Here is a 20,153-nt window from a genome sequence, read left to right as displayed (position 1 = left end):
ATACACGCAAGACCGTAAACGTGTTGGAGAAAGACAGAGACCGGCGGTGTATGTACGCTAGGTACACAGCGACAGGAGGAAGCTTCATGCACGACACCGAGAGAAAGTGCGCACCCAGAGGCATGTAAGAAGAAAAGGAAAGCAAAGAGGGTGAACCGCGCGCATTGAACAGAGACAGAGAGACGGCGAGTATGTGCAAGGGAAACCGATCCGAACGCTTAAAGAGCCACGGGGGTGTTCAACAGCGTTCCGCACTCGACGACGAAATGGCCTCCCGCCGCTTTATCGAAACGGGAAAACCAATCCTCTCTCTCTGCACCTTCGTTCGCCTTTCGCGTATGTGCCTATATTACCTTCGATCCGCATCTCTGCAAGTTCTGGCCACCACCTACAGGCACCAACGCTTACCCACCAGCTGCAACCCTTCTCCAACTCCTTCGTCCTCGATCCTATACCAACGTGTTCGGCATCTCCAGCCGAACCAGCCTCCCAACACTGAGTCGTTCACTATGTTCCTAGCAGGCCACAACCCTCAGGAATTTCATTTCGTATGCCAGGGTAATTATATGCCGGAGTTTTACACACGCGTTCGTCCTTCTTTTACCGAGCCGTGTAAGTATCCCATGTAAGCGAATCCGATTCGAGTACCGTTCGGAAATGATTTCGTTCGGAGGATTGGCAGTGATAATAGTCAGTTAAGTGTGATGCGAGATAGAATTAAACGATAGTAAGTGATGCTTGGATCTATCTTGGTTGAGATTAGAAAGTTGCTCTTGTCGTGTGATTTCTTTGTCTAGATGCTGGTGGAGATAGTTTCATTGGTCGAACGTATGTATGGTTGTTTGTAAGTGTGCTTCATAGAGTATTGTTAATTTTTTTTTTATTTAATATTTCACATTCACAATTTGTCCAATTTGGACATTTGGTAGAATTTTTTAGCTGTTTGATTATCATGTGGGTGGCTACCTTCAGCGGGGTACCATCTTCGTGTTTGTTAGGTTATATCCTTTATGGTATTGTTAAATGGCACTTAAATAATCAAATTCAAGATGGATTGTATTATTGAAATAGGAGAATAATTGTGAATGAAATATAATATTTATACCGTTACTGATATGCATGTATCGAATATATATCGACTGATATGCGTGTAATGAAATGTAATAATTACCATATTATTTACGTACATGTTATTTCGGAAGTTTGATTAATTTTAAGTGATAAATTAATCTTGGAAATGAACTATTTTCTGACATCTGTTCTTAACACTCACGTACATGGATTTTTTAAATTTACATTGGAATTGAAATGTAGCCTGATTAAATGAATCGATTAAATGACGCGTGGTGTATTAAATGAACAAATTCACTTGTTGAATTTCACAAGTGAATTTCGATAGACGTCACAACTTCTATTTATTCCTGTTCCGAAGAACGTCCACTTATGGCAAAAAGTGGCTACTCAAAGAAAAAAAAAGAAAATAATGATATCACATTGCAAAAAGTAATTTCGTTTACAATACCAGAAGTCGCATTACTACCAGAAGTCGTTACAGAACTAATTTAAATTCCCTAAGAGTCTTAGATTCTTGAAGTTCTCTTAAAATTTTACAATCGCAATTGACCTAATTATCAGTTTTTCCATAAATTCCAGAAAAACAAACGATCCTGCTCGCACGTAAAAACTAAACTCCCACGACTCGTTCCAAATATGCGAACTTTCTCGAATTGCTTCGCTTAAGCTTAAACGAGGCACCGGCGACGATTTGTCCGGTGTTATCGAAAGTTTCGGAAGCGAAAGTCTTTCTAATCGCGGAACATACGGTCGTCCGTTTCATGCGGTTGTCGTATCCAGCGAGAGTAATCTATCCGAGAAAACGATACTGGTGAAATACTGAAAAAAAAGGACGTTGCGAGCAGGAAAAGCGTATTATGGTGGAAGTTCTCTCTAATACGAAGGTGCTGATAGCTGTGATTGCTCGACCAACGACATAGGGATGGGTTAGTGGTTGTAGCGGTGATTCTCCCCCGCAACCACCCACCGGTTACTACCACAAACATCCATTCGAGTTTCCAGCTAGCACAGACTCTTTTCTTCGTTCTCTCTTTACTTATCCATCTTGTTGGCAGCAGTGGCTGTGTTGCATCTAGCGACGATCGTCGTTTCCTCCGCGTCCGACCATCATTTACCCTCCCCTTGCCCCTGCGCCGCGATTAAATGGTCGCGAAATTGCGACGATTTTATGCATACCGAAAGGCTTGCAACGCTTCTGTTCTCGGATTATGCCATGAATTAAAAAGTTGACACAGAAAAATAGGCTTCAATTTTCTTGAACAAAACATCGACCAAACTTATTGCTTCGATCGTAGATGTCTGATATGCATTAAAGCGGGTGCAATCAAATTTTTACACTTTTCTTCCAGTTAATCGAGCCTCTGCGACGATGATTAATTAATATAGCGAGAGTGTAGAAATACTTGATTTCATCGTATTATAGTCGAACGAAAGAGTTAGAGAGCATAAAAATTATAAACCGTTCCGAACTTGGAAGTTTTCAAAACTTTTAGAAACCAGTTATTCGATTAAACAAGCTAACAATCTTGAGCTCGTTGCTGCCATTGTTTTCTCCTTTTTCCTTTCGTTTTTCAACATTTCTCTAGTTTTGCCGATCGTTTGCAGAAAAAAAGCCTTACCTTCTTGCTCTGCAAACTTCATTTGAATATGCAATCATTTTCGACTTTTTAACTTCTCCCTTCTACTTTCATTATATCGAACCAGTGCTCGGCAAACATTATATATTTCATGTTCCAACTCGAATACGACAGAGTTCGCAATCCAGAATCGAAAAGTCAATCAACCATCATATACACACATCGTGATTGAAATCAGTTTCTATAGAACACACGAGTCAATCAGAAACGAGATAATCAATTCAATCTTTCTGTAAATACTTTTTTGTTTTTGTAGCGCATGGCCAGTGTGTTTAACATTTACGAAATAATGAATTCTTTGCAAGAGTTATATTAATCAATCGACAAACAAATGGGAAAGAGTCGTAGAATTAAACGAATAATATGCACACATATACACATATGTATACAATGTGAGCGTATAAAAACTACCATCTGAAACTCGTTATTTATAGACTTTATTAAGAAAAAGTTTCAAGTAAAATTTATTGTATGTAAGGAGTCTGGTTATACGAATACATTGCAGTTCCTCCAATAACTTTGAGATTTTTCATAGTCGCCATATATTTCTTCTAACCTCAGTCGATCCAGTTGCACATTCTCTACGCAAAAGGTATTAAACTATGTACGACTAACACGTTGTCTTTGTCGTCTGACTAAATTCCTTAAATACAATAAATTTCACTTCCAACGTTTCCTGACAAAGTCAATAGAAAACGAATTATTGCAGGCGCTTTTCACTTTTTACCGACTCATCATCTACATAAAACGTATGAGAATATTAGAGAATATTTGCTATGTTTTTATACAACTAGCGGAGAGATCGTTGCAAATTAGAGTGTTCAGCGAAGTAACCGCGATAACCGAAGAGGGAGGAGCGAAGTTTATCGCGAAACATTGTTTCACTGGAAGCTACAGTATCTTTTCCGTTTCCTTCCGTGGAGCACTCTCAGTTCGCTGGACAACGATATATCAAAGCTATTTGCAATAATAATTTCCTTGGTCTATTTTCATGCAAAAAGATACACGGTCTAGCTGGTGCACTCGCGACCCCGGAGAGTGATGTACGATCTTGATTGGGCGAATCGAAGTAGACGTCGCAGAGGGAACAAACGAGCGCCGATTTACATCGGAAATCCGGCAGCGAAATTGCGGGCGAACGGAGTAGGTTTATCGGTACGATTTGTATAATCGTCAAAGTTTTTGGGATCCGATCGGGCGACCATGCGCGCACAGCGTCTCTCTCTGGCAAACTCGATCGATCTTCGCTACCGGGAATCTAATTTTAACCCTGACACTGTCAATTCGCTCTCGCTTACCGATTATTACAGCGAGTGGACCGTTTTTCGTGTTGATATTCTTCTCAGAATCGTACACGTCCGTTCAATTCATATTACGATGCGCGTAAATTTGATTTTCTCAGGACTCTACTCTTTTCCGTAGTAGTTTTGATAATATTTATTTTCGAAGGGAATGTTTGTTTTATTTTATTACATTGTCAGTAAACGTTTAAAAAGTTTATTTGAACTTATATTTATCGAAGACTATTTATTAATTCAGCTATTCACCCGTCTGATAGAATTGTCGTATTTATCAATAAAATATATTACATATATAAACAAATTGTATAGAAAATAATTGTCAAATTTGGTATTCTCAAATATTTCTGTAGAAAATTGTAATTCGAATGATTGTATTTCGTTTGATCCACTAGACTCGGACTATAAAAGTTCTATACACGTTTGACAAAATAAAGGGATTACGTAAATTGTGTTAAGGAAACAACTTTTTAAAGGTCTAACTCTATTTTCGTTGCTTATACCGCCGCGAAGCCTGTACTTTAAGATAAGTTTCAATGTACCATAGTAGGAGGAATGGCTTTCAATTGCTGCTTGAAAAAAGGACCGTCTGGATGTTTTAATGGGCGAATGGATCTTGCAACGACCTACTGTTTAGCTGCAGTCCGAGAAGGTAGTACAGAAAAGATACATGGCTAGGATACATTGTCTCTGGTGCGAAATACATCTCTAGTGCAAGCACTTCTCGCAACAATACCTACGGGACCGTGTGTTCTACCTGTACAGGTCAGGTTTCGAAGTATCACCACCTTCGAAAGAGGTCACCAAATGCATTCCCCCCAATGGTCTGTACCGATGTTGGAAAATTTACCGTGTAATTGGTTACTTTGGGATGCCGAGACTGGTCGAATTCGATCAATAAACCAATTGGGAAAAATTTATGGGCGAAAGAACTGTTAGGCGAACAAATGTTTCTATAATATTACCTTCATTTTTAATCTCTATGGTCAAGAAAGCTCGTTCCAAGAAGGTAAATTGTTCACTGTCACAGCACGATGGAAAGATCAATATCGTGATGTCGATGAGTATTCGTAGTGGCTATTTAATCGAATTATTTTATTTTATTTTTGAAAAACCGATAGTTTTGTTTTCCTTATGCAATGCATCTTGTATGTGACGTAATTAGTATCATTGATTTATATGATGTTTTTTTTTTAAAGATAACTCATTATATACAACTAGGACACCCTTTAAAGTTAGAAGTTTTATGGAGTATATAGCTGTCTGGGTAATTTTTAATACGTATAACTAGGTGAAACGTCACATCGCTGTTTTATATCTTTTTAACAAACGAGCTCTCTGCGAAGATCGTTAAAAGAATGCGAAAGTTAATTTGGTATTAGGCAATTACATACTTACCATTAGACTGTTATGACTACGTTTTATAGTTCATCAAATTAGCCGAGAAAATACTGTTCCTACCAGCTACTACACTCGAAGAACGTTAAAGAAGTTAGAGACACGGAAAAAGTGTTTTGAGCCATAACAAAATTACGAGTTCAGATAAAACTACAATAGGTCGGACCGTAATTTATTCATAAAAGCCTCCGCCATTTTCTCACCTTCATAATGCCACCGCGGGGTTAACTTTTCACCTTCCCTTTATAAAATATTTCGTTCATCATTTATTGTTAGCTGCATTGTAAGTTGCAATATCCATAGTAATAAGGGTAAGCGGGAGATGCTCTGGAAGGAACTACTTTTTCAGTAACTCTATTATACGTGTAATTACCGACTTTATGAGCGGAGAGGCTAGACAAAAAGAAAAAAAAAAAGAAAAAGAAAAAGAAGAAAAGAAAGGAGTCCCGGACGATATATGTATGCGGGCTGAAGCTGTAGATACAGCTGCTAGGCTGCTAAACTTTCGCGGCCAGGCACATGTGGCTGAAACGTAATGGCCGAAACGCCAAATCATTTAAGAACTATTATTCTTCGCGAATAATTCGATGAGCGACGAGAAACTCGATATGAAACTTTATCGAGTATGCTCGTTGCTTTAACAGTTTATCGATCGACGTACCTACGTGTCCCCTATCTTCCTCGATACCTTTCGCATTTCACGCTCTCTGGATGCACCCTCGGGGAGGTGAAAAGGGTGGGAGAGGAGAAAGAAGGACGCTTGGAAAGAGGAAGAACTAACAGCGAGTCAAGGATTTAAAGCGGCGCTAAGCTTCATCCCTTCTATTCCGCTCGTTCGCTTTCGTTCTCGACTCAATTGTAAATAACAAAGCTTCCAATTTTCTCCAATTTGGCAGCTTCGGACGGACACAAGGCGCGAGAGACCATGTTCCTACGTTGAATTCGTTCTTTTGCTATTCGCGAGCGGAACTTTCTCTTTGGAAATGTCGCAGCGTTTTCCCTTCCCGAGCCACGGATGCGCCACGGCTTTACGTCGAACTCGAAGAACGAACGAGCTGTCCCCTTCTGCGTTCCCTTAATTCGAATCACGCGCGGATTTCGTATTCTGTCCGAAAGTTTTACATCTCGCCGCATTACCGAGTCAGGAAGTCAAACTGACCCGGAGATACTGGAGCAGAAGGAATTGCAACTTCTCCGTTCGAATAGTTTAAAGAGCTCGCGCGCGGTAATAGTTTGCTCCTCTCTTCTCACTCGTTTAAATTGCGGCTAACAATTTCTGTCGATCGTGCGGCTGCGCGAACTGTATTACCTTATTGTATTATCTTAATGAGATAAGTTAAATTGCTACTTTGGAGCGAAAGTTTCCGGGGGAATATATGCTTGTCAAGGCGCAAGGGATCGATACTTTTCGAACGATGTACACTCAGCTTAAACGAATCTGAATTAGAATCCGTGTTGACGTTCGCGTTCGATGCATCGTTCACCAACAATTTTCATCAATTTCGCGCAGAGATCGAGATTCTATTATGCCTCTGCAGGTTGTTCTATTAAGCAGCGTTTTACGCCCTACCACTTCAGACATTCGCAACAAAAACGACAGATCTATTCTTGTCAGATATTCCAACTTTTTAGAGAGGAATCTATCAAGTCTATCGCTAATCATCGAATTAATAGAAGCGTATAGTTAATCCTAAAATTAAATAGAAGGATATTTTTGATTTGACATCGGTTGACAATGTGAATTTAAAAATTGAATTTAAAAATTTCTCCCTTACAAAGAAGCAGAAAATGTGTTTCCTCGTGTTGTCGATTTATGAATGATTTATCAACAACTTTAAAAATCTCGCGAGTCGCGCTTATGTTTCACAACTTGATGGATAGGGATACAACGTTCGTATCTCTGTGCTAAAGGCAACAATTTCGTTTGAATTGCATCTCCTTAAATTAAAGCGCAAACAAGGATCATTTGCAAGGGTGAATACATTATTTCAATCCTTCGATTGCCGTGCACGAAGCCCGGAATTCATACGAAACAGGGCGCAAACGAGAGCACAAATATTGGCCTACCGATAAATTAGAATGCTTTGTTTGCGGTTGAATTTATTTATCGCCGCCGAAAGCGAACATCGGTAGTTCAAACAAAATTTCAAGTGATACAGATACGCTTTGAGCGGACACTTCACATTCGCGGCAGTCGCGTTACATCGTGCCACGAGATTTCATCGCAGTCTTTCCGAGCAAATACCACGCTTTGCGACCGTTCCGCCGCACTCGATGGTTAATCCCAGTTTCGGATCGGTCTATCGAAGCCAATTTCACCGTACCGTCCGGTTATCGATATATACGTGTGTGTATGTGTGTGAAGCATGCTTACAGGACACGTGATCATTTTTACGTTCGCGGCGATTCGGTGTCGTTGGTCGAGTTTACGCTGTAAATCTCAAACAAATTTTCTCTCGAGCTCGGCCACTTTTAAGTTGGCATTTTTGCAATTTGTCGGTAGAGTTGCCGCGACGCGGCTCACGCACGCAGCCCGTGGCTCATTTCCTAAGGGATATAGAATTTTCGTTCTGTAGCAATTCCAACCAATTTACTATTCATGCTGTTTCGATGTACGCTTAGCCGCGGGCTGTTGTGATACGGGCAACCAATCAAAAACTCTCGTCGAAACAACCGACTGACCAGCCGTCGGCGCAACAAGCAGAGACCTAGGTTCATCCCCTACAGGCGAAGCTGGATTGTTGGAAAACGAATGAGAGAATGAGACGATGAGAGAGAGAGAGAGAGAGAGAGAGAAATAGGGAAATAGAAAGTAAGAGGGAGAATGCAGTGGTAAGAGGGTAGGGGTTTCCCTCAAATGGAGGGTGCACTCGTCTCTGTTGTTGGTAGGCCGTTTCGTTTGTTGACGTTTCATCCGAGCACCGCAGGTATTTCACCCACAGGCACGCATGTGTGAGCACAGTGCGATGTACACTTAGCGTACACCGATGCCGCGCGCTCGCGCTGCTAGAGAAAAGAGCACTTGACTCACCCCTTAGGCTATAAAAGTAATTATCGCCGGTTGTTAACGATTTAGCGTGCGTGCGCTTTCGAGATCGCTTTTCGACGTTGCCTCGAAACATAACCAACGGATAGCGATATTATGACGAGTGGTATTACCTATGACGAGCATAAAAAGAAAAAAAGATATTGATGTCGAAGTGGTTTTAACTGGAATCGTTATTCTACACGTTCGTACGAACAAAACGCGTTTTCGTGTGTAAACAAGCAATGAAATGATTTTCTTTTGCTTTACGTTTTCTTCGGTTAACCGTGTATTTGTTAATTCTTCTTTCGAGACAATCGTCAATTTTCTTTGACAGTTTTAGGCTATTTTGAAAATGTTATAAAACGAATTATTGTTTTAACTCGAAGTATGTTTATTTTCGTCGTTTTAATTCTACAGACATATCGAAGGAAATGAATGTCGAAGAAAAAGCTAATTATTTAAAACATTTTTCACATTCATATGTTACGTCAATGATGTTATGCATAAAATAAATGAATATATTATATTTACACATCTTCAGCAAACTTTAAAAACTGCATACTGCTAAGTATTTAAAGAACAGTACTTTTAATTAGCATTTTTTACAAATTGAATTCAAATGTACACAGCATATTTCTTCTGGTTATGTACACATTATAATTTACAAGAATAATTAATTCATCATCCTTCTCCTATCTCTTTTATTATTTCCATGTTACAATTCTTACGACATAGACGCAGTAATACCTCTATTACAGAGATTCTTCTATAAATAGAATAACCTAATTAATCGAAATCGAAGCGTCCTTCAACGCGTTAACAATTGAACAGTTGTCTTTGAAAAGTAAATTGGAGCCGGAAGAACCGGGAAATTTCCAAAGTAAATCCACTTTGGGACAAGCTAGGACAAAGAAGAGCATTCAGTTGAAGACATACTTGGATTTAAGTTGATATTTCAATCGCTCCTATAGATCTATATATACCACTTCAGAGTGTAGCGTTTAAAACGTAAGAGATGCTGAATGACGACTAAAATTCTTGAAAACGCCCTGACCCAATTTTTTCTCCTTGGACGCACACGTCGCGAGTGTGCAATAATAATAAAAAAAAAATCCGCTGACTCGGCTGCCTTTGCTGACCGTCGTGCAGGTGTTAAGCTTGCGATAGGTCAGCGAAGACGTGCAAGTGGGTGGTTCGATCGTACGAGGGAGAAAGGGATAATGGAACGTACGAAATTACGTTTTGGTGTAAACTACGATAACTCGCCGATGAAAAGACGGATTAACGTTAAACAAGAACCATTTTAAAGGAGATAGTTTCTTTCCTATTCGACAGATAATTATTTGCAATTGCATTTAGTCGCGTTTCATTCGTATTTTAATTCGAGATCAGGATAATAACATTCTCTGTTGGTAATAGAATAAACCCCATATAACTATGGGGTTATAAATGCCTATAAATGTGGTTTCGTGTAGACGGTTAGCGTATCAATAGAATTTTGGCGTTCATGATGAAAAATAGAGTTTCTAAAGAATTTTAAGTCCAGCGTTCCAAATACGGTACTAACCGAATATTCTTATTTCAACTAAATATTCAAAGTTTCTATTTAGCGAGAAAGTTCAAGAACGGTGCGTAATTTAATATTAAGCGTGCTTGAGCACTTTCTAAGTGGTCCCCAACTTCTTGGATTTCCGAACTCGGTTCTACCTTCGATCGTGAGAAAAGCGCTGACAACTGCCTTGTAATAGAAGCTCGATGTACAGTATCGCGTTAAAGTTTGCACTACGATAAAGCAAAGGTAGACAGAGATTTGTATACGAATGCGGTGAAAAAAAAAATCACCGAAACAAACGTGCGTGAAACGTGACTGGGACATTTATTTAATTTAGTTACCGAAGCTTGAATTTTGCGTTAGATAAATAGAGTAAAATCGTTATGTAAATACACGCATGCACTTGTTCAGAATATTCTAAATACTTTTGTCTAATTGGAAATTTTAAAAAGGAAATTATTATTTAAAGAAAAAATATAAACGAGCATCGAAAAGATCTTCCAGACAGAAGAGCAGTAATTAATGATACGTTGATTTTTAATTGCAATTTTTGTTAATGTTCATATTATTATATCCACGGATTACTTACAACTTCGCATTTTTTTCAACTGTTTCTTTCTACTAGAGGTATGCGTAACACAAATATAATTTACACTAATTATCTTACACTTTTTATTTATTAAATTATAACTATACACTAAAATTTGAAACTGTATCCTTATTATATTTATCAAAGTTGGGTCGATCTTTACTGGAAAACGTGGAATTGGATATATCTGTAGGAAGCAAAAATATTACACTTAAAATACGAAGAATAAAAATCAAATCTTTGCCGATAACAAATACCGGATCCTGTACGATACTATCGTATAGCTTCCTGTTCGTATTATGAATAAAACGAAAGGCCTTGGCAATACTTAACTGATAGTTTATTAACCACGTAATTGTGGAAGTGTCAGAACGTGATGTCGATCGATGGCGGAAAAAGACATGGAATAAGAGACAATTACGACGTCAGTCGATGACATACAGGTGGCACGTACATCTTATTTTGCAATATCCTTTTAATTTAATTTCCAAGCATATTGAGTCGACAACCTTTTACGTTTCTGTTGTTTCGATATTCGTAATATAAACCATTTAATATACTTACGCCAGTTGTTTTCCTTTGAAACGTCATCGTTCCATTCAAAAGTCTTCGATCACACGAATGACAATTGCTTTCGTATAGTTTCGAATCGTATACTTTTTCCATCGAAATTGTAGTTCGTACGTTCTACGCTCAATACAAAATTCCTAGGAAATTCAACGTTCTTTCTCAAAATTGTAAGAACTTAACAATTCAGTTTCTTCCACTAAAAACGCTAGAAACCGAATCATTAGTTTCACTCGAGGGGACAAATGCAGGTTGCACGAGAAATCAGGGGATGAAGGATCGATTCAAGGGAAACGATGGATTTTGGTGTCTCGCTCTCTTGAACGATGGCACGGTTGTACCTAGAAGTCGATGGCACGCATTCGATACTGGTCGTATTCAAGCAGAATACGGCTAGGGGTTTCGTGGAACGACGTATCCCTTGTACGCGCGAGCTCTTGCGCACTTTAGTGTCGGGAAGCACGCCGCCAATTTCCAACACGACTCAACACTTAACCGTAGCAAACGGACTGGCCCGCTTATTCAACGCCGCCACGTCGGCTTTACGTCACCGTTGATGGACTGGTGTTCCGGTGCGTTAATGTTGCGTTAAGCCTGCGTTCGCAAATTCATTCGCGTGTGTGTACCATCTATACGCACTATTAGCCGTATATCGGCGATGAAAATTGGTCAGATGAATTGGCGTTAATTTCCTTTGAACCTTCCGTGTATTCGCTGCTTTACAGCCTCGGTTTTATAGGCGTATATTCAGGTCTGGATAGCTAACTGCCCACGCGATCCGCTGAAGAAACGCGGCGAAGTGGAAGAAAGACGGGTTAATTATGTGTTGTTATTTACGGTCTATAAAGACGAAATTCATTGGTTCTTTTTCGTTCGTTTACGATACTCCTGTTCTTCTTCCTCCTCCCTTTCTACTCTTTCCCTCGTATTTTTCCGCCTTTGCTTGTTCGCGTGCAACTTTGTGCGAGTTTGTAAATTTTCCAACGCATACATTAGGTTGCTGCACACGAAACAAACGATTTCACGAACGTATAAAGTCATTCAGAATTCAGTGATTAACAATGTTGTTACGTAATATTAAGCGGATGCAAAAGTTCTGCCAGTTTCTGAGTTATTTACCGGTATCGTCGTGTTCTCTTTAATAAATTATGACGAACATAAATAGAAATGAAAATTCTGTACGATAGCGATAAATGTCACAGCTCATATATTTCTTTTGTTGGGTCGATAAAAATATAAATTTGTATAAACACGTGTAGTTCGATTATTAAACATTGATATATATGTGATGTTAATTTTATGTAATTTATTACATTTTTAATACCAATGGATATCAAAACCCTTGTATAATTTCCTCGTGTTACGATATTGCCTACTCGTAATGTTGCATCCCCCGATAATACAGTTGATACAATTACTAACAATTAGTAACTTAATCGTGTTTGATATGGTTGGTGGTATGATGTATTCTATTATTCTGCTACTATAGTTCGTCATATTGACTATATCGATTAGTCAAATGTACTTAATTTTCTAATTTAGGATCGTTTCAATTTCTGAATATTACGTTGCTACGTAATTGACTTTTGTTAAGAAATACTTGGTGTAATGGAAATTATATGAGCGATACACGATACTTGTAATGTAACTGTAATACGACTGTCATTAATTTCATATGCTTGCTTTCTCTTATTTTGTATTTCGTTTCCAATTGCCAATCGAAAATTGATAATTATTCATTATCTAAAATTTACGATATAATATATCCGTGGTATATTTTTTTGTGCGATAAGTGTTCTACACAATAGTTTGGCAGAAATTATGATGCAGATTCTTTTGTTTCCTATCATTTGGAAATACATATTTTATATTTACATACTTGTACACACATGATTATTAAATTACTAATATTAAATTATTTAACATTTATATATTATTAAATCACATAGTATATACATGTGTATCAATGAACTTACTTACTCAAGAACTTACGATATTTAATTGGAACAGTTTAATCCTACTTTTAAAATGCGACCATACGCGAATTAGTTTATTGATATTAAAATAATTTGAAACTTTTCGACTTGACCTGCCGAATTTAGATCAAAGTTATTAAAAGGGTAATAACGATGATGAAAGTTCTATGAAACACAAAGAAAGTACATTTAGACCTAATACCGGTATTTTTAAAAAGAAGCTTCGTCTTCGAGCTCTCGTTACTTCCGCTGGCTTTTAATACGGTATGGCAAGTTTCAGTTTTATATCTTTTGCGATAAGTTTCGTTTCAGAGATTAAAAGTCGGAAAATGAAAGAACGTCGTTGATTCTTTTAAAGAGTAGCGATGCGAAATCGACAGCAGTCATGGTTTGGTTACGAACGATTCAGAGTCGGCGGCGATACAAACTTTCGACATTAACCCAAGCCCAAGTTAGTCTCTTTCACACGCCAGCAATCGTATTTTTGCCTGACCGCAAAATTATCTAATTGCTGGGGCTATAAAATATTGACCTAGTTGCTGACGAACTTCGGGACTCTCTCAAATTAAATGCTACTTTGCCCCAACTGTGCTGTCTCTAATTTCTCCCTTCTTTCTTTTTCTTTTATGCTATTACGAGTACAAAAGGATTCCGTGCAACATATTACTTCTATTTCTCTTATGTACCACCTAACGTACGTGGTATAAACGTTGTTAATTCATTCTATTACATAAACGAAGATTTTAAGAATTATTTCATTTCTTCCTTCACCGTAATTCGATGGAATATTAAACGCTAAACGTCTGCTAACGCGATGGATTTAAATGAGGTAACCTTTTATTGAATTAAACAATTATCCGAAACGACGTGTGCTAGCGCATCGCGAAATAACTTTCTATTCGAACGTTATGTTACTCGTTCACCTTTTCTTTCGCTTTAGCCGTGCTTCAGAAAAATGTGAAATTCTTCGCGTATAAGCTACGAGACGTAATATTGCATTGTCTGGTGGAGCGGTTGTTCCATTAAAAGCACTCACCTCGGCATTGAACTGCGCTATTTAAGCGCATGCATTATATTGAGACTATTTACTGTCTCGAGTGTTCTTGTTGTTATGGAGTAACGAGCTTTAAGCCGGCGACTCTCGCGAATAGGTTCAGATAAATAATAAATTGCATATAAACCGATCCAATATTAAGGCTGAATGTCACGAGAGTCACTTCATAGCAATCTCAACACTACGTGGATCGTGTTTGTTTATCAATAAACTGTAATTAACACGATTAATGACAGTACATCGGAACGTCAACAGTTATTCTTGTATCATTTAACTAATTTTGTTAGCAATGATTGAAACACGCAAGAATCACACAGCGACGATTTGTACAAACTTGCTACGTTTTGTCATGTCAAAATGCTTCATACATTATATTCTTTATTTCGATACTCAACAATTGGTAATTAAATTAAAAAAAAAAGTTGAAAAGAATTTGTTGAAATATTAGTTTTAAAGAAGCCATTGAAAGATATAGCTGAACTGAATAACAATCAGATTGGTAACCGGATAAACTTTTAACGTTTATATGCTGGTCTCGTGCGTGTCAGAATTTCTCACTTGCACGAGGTAAGATAAGGCTTGATAAATGAATAAATGAGCCTTATGATAAGAGACATTAGAAAAAGTGAGAAATGGAAAGTGACAAATGAAATTCCAAGAAATAGAAAAGCGACAGTGGTAGGAACACACAAGAATTGTCAAGAAAAAGATGTCTTAAAGTTCGAGAACGTTAACATTTCGCGATTTTTATTTATAATCGAGTTGACTCTGCTTTTCTCATATACCTCGAATTTAGTTCCATAACGAACTTCTAAAAGTTAACTGCTACTGGTAAATTTTGAAATAAAAATAATCTAAATTTATTACATGTCAATTTTGTATAATGGTATACGAGTATTACGTTAGAATCTGCTAGTTTATATCTGTTTTAAACATTTTACTGATATTCACGTATTGGTACTACGAATTAAAGTTATTCAGATATCTATGAATGCGCAAATATATTATGTACTCGTAAGAATCTCATCAATAGAAATTTGACGAAATAAGGCTCGTATATGGAAATATAAATCTAACCATATTGTGTAAAAATGAGTGGTCATTGACATTATAAAAGAAATTCTGTTTAACCAGCGCCAAGTTGCACGCTCGAATCTCGAAGGTTTTGTTAAAACGCGAAAGATTGCCAGCAAGATTTCAATTGCTTTGGATTAAACGACGGGCTACCCGGCTACGGTTGACCTTGGCCCATATTTCGAAACTTCAATTTTTTCAGATTTTACTGCTGATAAATATCCTGAAGACGGGAATAAACTCTTTGAAAAGTTACAAACTTTTTGGGAATCTTATATAACTTCACCTGTCCCAAAAATGTTGCAATACTTTTGTTATCGTTTTTTTTGCCATCGGAAAGCAGTAAAGTTACAATTGCCTCTGTACTTCGTTACTAGCTCGAACGTATAAAAAAATCATATATCGTACTCCAACGTACAAAAAAATTTCACAATAATGCTTAGATATAGCATATACATGTACGTTTAAAATGTCGATGCAGAAAATGATACAAGTTCTTTGTAAAAGACGTAGAAAGTGGGCTGAATACAGAAACGCGTTCTACAGTAGAATATTACCCCGATAATACAGACATTAATACTACTGACATCCACGTGACGGACATGTGCCACTTCCCGGGAACGGCTACATTGTAAATTAAATATACGATATGCAGAATGTAATTAATATAATTGAAAATAAATAGATACCAATAGAAGCTATCTTGCCAAAAGTAGCCGCACGTTGCTAATAATTAGGAAAATAGAAAATCGAAACTTGCTGCTTCCAATATCAATTGGAAAGAGTCAATTCGATTCGATTATTAGAAAGGAAATTTCACGAAAATAATTCACATTTTACATTTCATCGCGTTGTTTCCCCGAGCTTCGATTTAATTCCATCTGCTAGTACATATAAATAAAATAGCACGACGCGGTTCAACAAATGAATTTTTAGCTACGTATGTGTATAGTAGACGAGGGGAAAAATTTCATTAACGAGTAATCATTTTTCCTGATGCGAGATTTAGAAGAACCAGCCAACGAGGAATATTAAGCGTCGAAAGGTGGTCGGCAAGAAAGTATTCTCTGTGAATTTGGCCTATGCAAATACGGGTGAACGGTCCCGGTAGGACGAGACGGCGAGCCCTAGCTCGTCTAGTGAAAAAGTTTGGACGCTTCGCGACGAATACTAATTAAAGACTTGCGGAATGAAATTAGTTAGTAGAGGGGTCGGAGGTGACTACCAGGCTGGACGATGGGAGTCCCTGGGTCGACGACGAAGAGCCGCTTATGATAATATAATAATACTTACTTGGGTCTCGGAGTGCTACCTCCAAGCTCATTATGCGTTTAGTTCATAACTTCAATTGGATTCTTACTATCCTGCCTCGACTTGGAGCTTTATACTTTCATCGGGCCCTTGTCTTTAACAGTGCTAATTATCAAGCTAATGACGATTATGCCAACGAACGCGTAAATCACCCGTTGCCCTATATCTCGAGCCACGGTGAGGCAGCAATTCGTACAATTCCTTTCAATTAATTTGGAAATACCCTCTCGTGCGGAGTTGGCTATTGTTGCCGTGAAATTGTTTTTTCAGTTCCAATGAAGTTAATTAACAATGAAGCTTTGCAGATTATGTAATTGAACTCTTTCTTTCATGATTTATAGAAATTGTATAATGAATTTGATAAGTATCACTTTAAGAGATACAATTGTTTGTTATTAGTTCGTGGCGGAAGAATTATTAAAAAATATCAAAAAATAATGAAACAAGATGTTCGATATTTACAGCAAAGTGAATGTTACTGAAAAAGATAATTTTATATCGTATCTTATATCGCATCGTAATGATAAATTATACCTCTTTTCCATATCGTTTAATGTAAAAGTTTTGATTTTAAAGGCAGAATTCAGTTAACAATATTATTCACATGTTTGCATAAGAAAACTTTATAGCAGTTTAAAGTAGATCAATCGGCTCCGGAATACATTAGATCAGTTCAATTATTTTAAATATAGTTATCTATTAGTACAGAAAAACGGAACTAATATAAATAGTATTGCTTAAATTAAAAATTAAATAAAAAATAAAATTGCTTAAATTAAATTATGGATAAATAAATACCAACGTAATAATTTTCCTACAACGCGGTAATTATGGTACGAGAAAATATTGAATAAATTATCGAATATATAAACGATACGAACTTTAATCTAAAATATATTCTCTGCATAAAGCTTGGGAAGGTATTTCACGTTGCAACGCAACTTAGATCCGAACGATCAACTTATTAAGGTCGCGTGTTTAGGTCGCGAAAAAACAACGTCCTTATGTTCCCAAGGCATAAAATCGGATCTTGTCGCTGGTAAACATAAAGGTAAGCGGTATACACGTGAACAATATACGCTAACTTATTCGAGTAAACGAAAACAAAAAGGCGTGATAAAATAGCATGAATGAGTGGCTCGCATTAATTGTAGACACGCGGGCTTCTATTATAACCCGTTGCGCTCTTTTTCCTCTCCTCTCCTTTTTTTTAAATATTTCCACCTGTTTACGTAGGCCGCGTTACGCGCTGTGTCACCGTGAAGCACTATTTTTTTTTCTTTGTTTCGTCATCGATCCACACTATACGTTGCATTCATCCGTTTTAAGGTTATATTATCTATTCACATACGAGACGTTCCAATAAAAAACATTAACGTAAAAAAATTACGTTAACGCAACATTTCATTTATAATTTCTTTTTAGTCGATTTATATTATTGAACCGTATTTGATCCACGTTGTAATTACGAAGAGGGATTTGTAAAATTTGCTCAATAATATTTATGTTACTATTCTTTCCTCTACGTAGCTTCTATAGTTTGAACAAATTGAAATAAATACTCTGTAAACATTTGTTTCCAAATTATAGAAGCTTTCCTCGTACCTGCAATTTGTATTCCGCTGTATCTATTATTCTACAACGCTTTTTCAAACTTGTACAATAATAACTGACCTCTTTTTGTTTACGTTCGATCGCTATTTCATTTCTTCTGGAAGATGATTAATTTTTAACAATAATTCCCCGTCTTGCTATTTTTATCTAAAAGAGAGGTTATTTTAAAAATCGGTAAATGACGATACAAATATATTTGAGAGCGCGAATGTCTGGAAAGTGATTCAGACAACATCAATAAACGCGGCTTTGGCTGTTTACCAGTGAATAATGATGACAATAAAGTAAACTGACGGACGGTCGTTAAAAATGAGGATGGACAAGATGACTCTATTTGAGATTCACAATAAACGCGGCTGTTCACCGGTGAATAACGACGATGACAAAGCAAACTGACGAACGGTCATTAAAAAATAAGGATGATCAAGGTAATTCTATTTGAGATTCATAATAAACGTGGCTGTCGCGTAAAGGTGACGAACGATCATCAAAAATGAGAATGAACACGATTATTCTATTCGAGGTTCGCAAGACTGATGTTCGTGCCTCGTGACGATTCTCTCTTTCTCGTGCGCGTTGTTTCGCGAAGGAACAAAAATGCCCTCGAAATCCGTGTCGCGGTATCGATTAACAAACTCTTGAACAGGCCGGAACGTCACCATCGCCTTTGCGGAGCAATCGTTCGTGGTGAAACCGTTTTAAGCTGTCCCGAATGACGTGGTGAAAGCTTTCTCTAGCGGACCAACCGACTGGACCTAATCGAATTCCGGCTGCGTCGGCGAAAATTCCGCGCTCGTGAAGGGCCACCGCGATATTTAATTTCCCTTTGCCGCTTTCGTATGCACGACAGACCGTCTTAAGGGTGACGCTACTTCAACAGTTTCACTGAAAAACTACTATCTTCAAATTCCATTCTCCTTCCTTTTCGTTTATATATTTCTATCCGTTTCTTTGCTCGTTTAAATATATTTTCAGGTATCCGAAATGATCCATTTCACGAATTCATTGTTTCATAACAAAATCTTAATCTTCTATTTGTTTGTTTGTAATATTTGTATAATTATCGAATACAGTTTCTACGAACATTTTCGTGTACGAATATCGACATCTGTTTTTTAAATGTATATGTATACGTCACTATAGTGTAGATAGAAGTTGTGTTATATGTGTACGTATCCCTGTGCCATTTTCCTATCTCAAAAGATGCGTACGTATAAACCACGATATATCAGAAATGGATATGTATCTTTCCCTGGATTCTCGATTGTATGATTCGTTTATTGCAAAGGCAATCATGCACCACTGTTGTGTACAATAAAGATCTGAAAAAGTTACATGTACGTCAATACTCACCTTCGGATTTTGGTGCAGGGGGTTTGCGAGTCGCCCAATTCGTTCGAATACTCCTGCTACCGAGCCATTGTCCATTCATGGCACCGATGGCACTTTCCGCTTCCTGGAACAATACAAGCAAAACTGTACCTTGAAACTAGAAAACGTTATTAAACTGTACTTGAAATAAAGCAATGACGATAGCTTAGTACAATAGTACATAACTATGTGCTATATGGTAAAAATTATTTCAAATTAATTTATAAAATATCAATATACCAAAAATTTGCATGTAATTTTATAAACGATTCGAAGACAGATTCAATCGTCGAATTAAATAGGTTTTTCTTTTTAGACAGCAATTAAATGGATACACGTTGTTACACGGTTAACTACGAATGCGTTATAGTCATCATTTTTCGCCAACGGTGCAGCGGGTTATTCAATATTAAAGTGCCACCTTTCTATTAATGACATCATCTAAAATTAATGGTTCTATCTTGTTTCACAAATTTTTCAGCGTCCTTAAAAATGTGCCTCTCTCAACCAGTGCTTGCGTTGCAAATTGGTTCAGTTGTAGACAACCGGTGACCAGCCACGTTCTACGTACATAGTATATTCAACACATCGTCGTGATTTGAAATTATAG

At 37.5% G+C, this 20,153-nt stretch overlaps 1 protein-coding gene across 9 annotated transcripts in view; it reads right to left on the bottom strand.

Annotated features, from left to right (window-relative positions):
* The window catches only part of LOC117208598 (nucleolysin TIAR), a 584,542-nt gene that overhangs the window by 41,101 nt on the left and 523,288 nt on the right, over window positions 1-20,153 (bottom strand). For all 9 annotated transcript variants that reach the window (XM_033449833.1, XM_033449835.1, XM_033449834.1 and 6 more), the window contains one exon: window positions 19,526-19,628. In XM_033449833.1, coding sequence (XP_033305724.1) covers window positions 19,526-19,628 — 103 coding nt within the window. The remainder of the gene's footprint in view (window positions 1-19,525; window positions 19,629-20,153) is intronic.

Source organism: Bombus bifarius, unplaced genomic scaffold (assembly GCF_011952205.1).
Source record: "Bombus bifarius isolate JDL3187 unplaced genomic scaffold, Bbif_JDL3187 scf7180000008140, whole genome shotgun sequence".
NCBI lineage: Eukaryota > Metazoa > Arthropoda > Insecta > Hymenoptera > Apidae > Bombus > Bombus bifarius.
The sequence above is the reverse complement of the archived record's forward strand: the minus strand, read 5'-3'. Positions and strand labels throughout refer to the sequence as shown.